Genomic DNA, 6,182 nt, shown 5'->3' on the forward strand with positions numbered 1-6,182 from the left:
TATTTGATCTATGTCATTGAGTATATTAATATTGTGATCATCGTGGTCGAGTCACACTTAAATGTGATGAAAGTCGCGGTGGTTCCATAGTTAATATATGAGATGGACCAGATTGTATTAAGGAGAAGTCTAAACGTAAATAGCATACGGATGCGCGCCTAAAGAACCTGTGATATAATTGTATCATGAAGATATGAAGCTCAAGTGGGAGATTGTTAGAAATTATAAATTTCTAATTAAGGTGAGCATCATATATTTGATACAATGATATCAGCTATTTATTTTTGGGGTTACATTATAAGTGATCTAATTACTAACACCCCTTAGATTTCTAAAAGGTTATAAAGGATATGGGCCTAATGGGTGGATACCCACCAGGTTAACCCATAGGGGATAATGGGAACCCTATAAGTTAACACATCAGGAAGGTTATGGTCCCCAATACACCAAATCAAATTCAGTTTTCTCCTCTCCCCATCAGAGTGAAAACGCAAGTCCCAAGAGGAATCGGGGATTTGGTTGAGGAAGGCCATCATACCACAAAGCTTTTTTCAGAAACGCAGATCAAAAGGAACACATCTAGGAACATGGATTCATGTATGACACTGCACCCTTTGTTTCATATGTGTGTGTGAGAATCATTAAATTCAAGATCCTAGGATTGGTATTTCACCAATCATAAGGAATTTCCAACATCCAGCCCCCGTAATTATTCCCATGAGGAAATTTGGAACAAGTGAAGCTACAGCCATAATGAGAGTCTCAATCACTGATATGCAACTTAAGATGTTGAGAATGAAAAACATGAAGTGAATGAATCCTTCATTTCTTCCATGAATTATGGAAAGCCTCGGGCAAGGATTGAAGTATAGCTATAGCCAATTTCAAAGTAAATCGGTCCAACATATATAGATATAATAATGTAGATTATAATCTTCAACTAGTAGTAACCAACATCTCTATACATATTGACCATTGATCTTCTTCTTCACCTTTTCTTGAATGTATCATAAGAGAAGATGACACCAAATATGATAGCTTCATATGCAAGAAAAGCATGATAATTCTTGGCCAGCTTCTTGGTGAGTTTCTTGACTAGCTAGAGTCTTTCAAGGACTTCAACTTCTACTGCAAATTTCATCTGTGCCTTTGAGCTTATTGCTTACCTTTTAGTTTCTTCACCGCAATCACACATTTGTTGGATGCGAAAGCAAGAAGAACGAGAAAGATTAAAAAAAAGAACAATCAAAGAAGATGGAAGACATAAGCGAAAGAACATAATTATTGATCTGATACCATATTAAAATGATAGGAGTCATGCATAATCTTTTTGATGAGATAAAAATGAATGAGAAATGTTATTGAATTGAATGAATTATAGTTTACAAGGAAAATAAACTTTATATACATGGAAACAAAGTTTAACTAATTAAAATCACTAAAAGTAACTCTAACTATAACTAACCTAATACAATACCAACCCAAATACTACAATATATTTCAACATAGTGTTTGCATATACTTAAATAAAATTAATAACTTAGAAATTGAATCTTTCCAGGTAGTTTTTGTTGTGTTGACCTAATATAGCATAAAGACGTCAGATATCGTATTTTATGCAGAACAATAGGAGAAAGCCTTATTTTGAGAATTGGACAGATATGTAAAACAACCCAGCTAAGGCTCTCGCTTTATGTTGCAGTTGCATGTTACAAAAATAGAAATAGACATTCTTATCTGTCTAGATTGTGTTGGTACCTTATCCTAATTAATTTGACTCATTCCAAATTTATCTGATGTTTTAGTAAGGATAAAATTATAAAAATAGTGATTAATTTTGTTTGATTTTCTAAAGAGACAAACAAATATGAATTTATAAAAAGAAAATAGTAAAAAAAGATTCTGATACAAAGACCAGATAATCAGTTTAATTTTCTGGTGCAATCCAATTTCTATTATTGTCTACCAAAACTGTTAACAAACTATGTATCTAGTTGAACTGTCACATTTACCAAATCCCTTCAAGAACCCCATTTTCTACCACCTTTTCTCTCATTGCAAGGTGGGGTAAATCCTTCATCTTGTTTCACACTTTCAACCCTTTTCCCTCTGTTTCTTCCTTTTATTCCAATGGGTTGCAATAATTCTAGGTTAAATGCAAGTGGAGAAGAAGTTCCTCCCAAAATACGCCCTCTTCTTCTTCGTCGAATCGAAGAGTTAAGAAAACATAATAATGGAGGAGGAGGAGAAGAAGAAGGAGCCATCTCCAAGATGCATTTGTTAAATGATGATACAATAATAGAAGCTCAATCCTTTTCTGAAGATGAAAACAATAACATGGTTTTACCAAAGGGGATTCAATTAACCAGAGAGCAAAACATGGTGCATGTTGATAAGCTTTCGAAAGTGGTTCCATTACCAGTATCTGAATATGGAAGTGAGGATCAACATAACAAACGCAAAGACCCAAGGCATGAAAAAGTGAAACATGTCGAAAACGATGTTGAGGTTGATTTTCATGATGGTGATAACGACGATAGTGATGAGGATGATGAGGAAGAAGAGGTGGAGAATAACAAAGGCAGACTATTAGGTCGTGGCTCACCCAGCTTCAAAATTTACATCGAGCCCAAGAAGATGATAAAGGAGAAAGAACGTGAGTACTACTATTTCTTACTATACATTGATAATAAAAATTAACACCCTTTCTTCACACACCTTTTTTTAGTTCATTTCATGATCATCAATAAAATATTTTTGTTTTCCGAAAAAGAGTAATAGATGTTTTTACATAAGACTGTATAGGGGTTATCAAGGTAGGGTTGGGTCGGGTATGATTTATTCCTTATTCGGCCTTAAATATTGGTTGAATTATTTTTTTGAATATACACTCGCTTAGACTAGAAAGTTAACTGACCTTAAATATTGATCAGGTTAGCTTTTGATCTAAAATTGACCCAAACCTGATTTACACCCAAGTTAAGTTACACTAATTACACTCAATCTCAACAATTCATTTTCTTAAATTCAACAGACCAAATGGGTAAAACTTACAAGTTATTTAAAATTTCTTTTTTTCTCTCTCATCATTTATTTCACCCACTCATCTGATCCGTTGAATTTAAGAAAATGAATAGTTGGAATTGAGTGTAACTAATCTAACTTAACTTGATTTGAAACGAATCTCTCCTCCTGTATATAGATATATTGTTAATTATATATATATATATGTATATATATGATGAAAAATTAGAGAATCAATGATACTTTGAACCAAAGATATGTCGTTTCTTTTTATACAATTACATATACACATACAAACATGATGAATGAGTTAGGTTATGTTTGTCATTTAACCGATCTTAAATATTCTCTGTCTACAACCCTAGATTTAATGAAATTCAACCATATTCATTTGGTCAAAGTGGGTATAGCCAGATCCTCACCCCTTAGGTTGGGATGCAAAAGTACATCAACTTTCAATAATAGATAATGAATGATTATAAAATAGATTTAAAAAGATATTCCAAAAACATGAAACTCCATAAAAAATGCATCATGTTTTTTTTTTGGCTTCAAAATTAAACAATTTTTCAGGATTGGCAAATGCAGGTGAGAACTGGATAACCTCCATCGAGAATAAAAAAAATGCATTTGAGAATCAAGCCATTGTGATGCACCAAAAGTCACCAAGTTCTGACAGTTACCAAAGCGCTGCATCACAAAACTCAGGAAGCTCAAATGAGGTATGCAAGTTTAGTGTTTTGTGATTTCCCCCCTCCCCTCTCTTTTTCGCTTACTATAGTTTTCATCAAAACACAAAGAACATTGGGCAGAAGTTAATTCAATGTAAGAATTATCGATAGTAATAGAACCATAATTATAAAAAAAACAAGATTGTGTTTATATATGTTCAATATAAAATGATATGAACATAATTAAGTTTAGGTAGTTTGTTTGATTTTATAAGTTATTCATCTTATTTATATTAAGTGATATATTTTATAATTATATGTCATATTAGATTTTCAAAAACTCACATTATTTTACAATTTAGTTTAGGTGGTTTGTTTGATTTTAAAAGTAATTCGTCTAACCTATATTATAATTATAACATAACTCCTAAAGGAAATTGTAGTTCATATTAGATTTTCAAAAACTCACCTCTTCCTAAAAGAGATTAAACATGTTATCTCAAATTTTGTGTCCTTCATCTGGTAAAATGATGTACGTTATAAAATGATGTAATAAATTATAACTTTTTTTTACCAATCACAATATTATAATATAAGGTGTGATACATAGACAAGACAATGACATGAACAATAACTGTTATCATGATGTTATCTTATTCTGATACTCCAGGCTATTGAAATCGAATCAACTACGAAGAGAAGAAGACATAAGATGAAATTAGGAGCAGTGAAGAAGAATCTACTCAATGTTAAACAAGTGAAGCACCGAATGAACCCAATGTTTTCTTGTGGAGGAAATGACAGGAAAAATCTTCTCTCACACAAATGATTACTATACTAGGTGCTAGAAGAATGAAGACAACTAATAATACCTTCTTTTTCTTTGTTTGGTATTTTCATAGACATTGTTTTCCAGTTTATACTGGTAGATAACATATCTTCAATCAGATATAGAGCACAACTAGCATTCTTTGGTTGATTATGTAAAATACCTTGTTAATATTTGATTATTCTTTCAACTTAATTATTTAAGAGTTCAATTCTTTCGAGCCGCTCAAAATAGAACTAAAACACTTGAGTTAAAAATATAAGTACATACTAATTTGTATTTGGTTAATTTTATTAATTTTCAGAAGTTTCAGTATAATTTACGATTTGAAAGTTAATCTAAAACAAATCAGTAGAGAAAAGAAATAACAAGTTATAATTGGTGGTTTTTATAATCAAAATTTTAGGTGTTAGGCCAGGGATGGTAATGGATCTTGATTTGTTCGGTAGTGAATTATCCGGACTCATTTGTTGCTTCATTTTTTGACACCGACCCATCCTAACCCGTGCAGTGTGAAGAAGATCTATGTTCCTAATCTTGACACAGTTTTGATGAAGACACCAACATCACCAAAAAGAAGAAAATGAAGAATATTTATGAAAACAATGAAGATTCAAACTTCAAGATATTCAAGACTTAGTCTAAATCTAAATAGGTATTTTTATCTTATACTCTTGAATATATAATAGTAGTATTGCTCAAATATTTTTAAAGAAAATTGAAACACTTCAGGTTTAAATAAAACAATTTTCAAAATATTGTGTAACAAGTTACTGAAATCTGAGAAATAGTTTCATGAGTGAGAAAAGAGTTGTCCAACTTAAAACTGATCAGAGTAATTCATTATTGTCTTTGAGTAACAGATTACCAGTGATAATGAAGTTGAGTAACATATTACTTAACTTTTTGTAATCGATTACTCTAAGTGAATTTTAAATGCACTGTTGGACAGAACATTTGGGTAACCGATTACTCAATACTGTAACCGGTTACTGAGAGCTGTTGCATCAGATTTTCAAATTCAAAGTGAATGAGTTTCAATCCAAAAGACATGGTTTCCTTCCAAAAGACATGGTTTCATTCCAATCAATTCCTACCATTTCAAAGAGACATTTTGGTTGATTGGAAAGCCTATATAAAGACATTAAAACTCACAATCACAACACACAACATATACACAACTCTTATACAAATTTCAAAAGCTCTTACAAATATTCTGAAATTATATTCTGCACTTTTGGCAACAAGTTCTCATATTTTCAAAGTTGATTTTTCTGAAGTTGCTTAAAGTGAAAGTGTTCAAGTTTACAAACTTATAAAGAGCATTATTATTAAGTATACAAAAGAGTTGATTGGATTGCAAGTTACATCACTTTCATACTTGAAAAGACAATTCCGCCATTGTTGAACATTCTTCATTATTATTGCAGAATACTTTCTTTCATGGGGTGTGATAAGAAAGGGGATTAGAATCATTTGGAAATGTGTTTTCCAAAGGTGAATAAGGATTAAGAAGTGTCTAAGGTATATAGAGATCTCGGGGTGAGATATTGTAATTAAAACTCATAATCTTTAGTGAGAAAATCTTTTGTGCTGCAAGAGTACTGGACGTAGCCTTCAGTGAACAAGAAGGTGAACCAGTATAAAAATCATTGTGT

At 31.6% G+C, this 6,182-nt stretch overlaps 1 protein-coding gene across 1 annotated transcript; it reads left to right on the forward strand.

Moving 5' to 3' along the window:
• The first annotated feature begins 2,085 nt into the window (after positions 1 to 2,085).
• LOC109337540 lies at positions 2,086 to 4,587 on the forward strand. The gene is made up of 3 exons (XM_019574534.1): positions 2,086 to 2,656; positions 3,598 to 3,746; positions 4,366 to 4,587. The coding sequence occupies exons 1-3, from the start codon at positions 2,131 to 2,133 to the stop codon at positions 4,522 to 4,524; spliced, it is 834 nt and encodes a 277-aa protein (XP_019430079.1). The 5' UTR covers positions 2,086 to 2,130; the 3' UTR covers positions 4,525 to 4,587.
• Positions 4,588 to 6,182: the final 1,595 nt, after the last annotated feature.

This window comes from Lupinus angustifolius, unplaced genomic scaffold (genome assembly GCF_001865875.1).
Source record: "Lupinus angustifolius cultivar Tanjil unplaced genomic scaffold, LupAngTanjil_v1.0 Scaffold_8_52, whole genome shotgun sequence".
Taxonomy (NCBI): domain Eukaryota; kingdom Viridiplantae; phylum Streptophyta; class Magnoliopsida; order Fabales; family Fabaceae; genus Lupinus; species Lupinus angustifolius.

What these genes read in the sequence shown, in the direction of transcription:
- LOC109337540 (XM_019574534.1), top strand. Translation starts at nt 2,131, where the DNA reads ATGGGTTGCAATAATTCTAGGTTAAATGCAAGTGGAGAAGAAGTTCCT. An exon ending in GATGATAAAGGAGAAAGAAC is followed by an intron (nt 2,657 to 3,597) that starts GTGAGTACTACT and finishes ACAATTTTTCAG; the next exon opens with GATTGGCAAATGCAGGTGAG. An exon ending in ACTCAGGAAGCTCAAATGAG is followed by an intron (nt 3,747 to 4,365) that starts GTATGCAAGTTT and finishes CTGATACTCCAG; the next exon opens with GCTATTGAAATCGAATCAAC.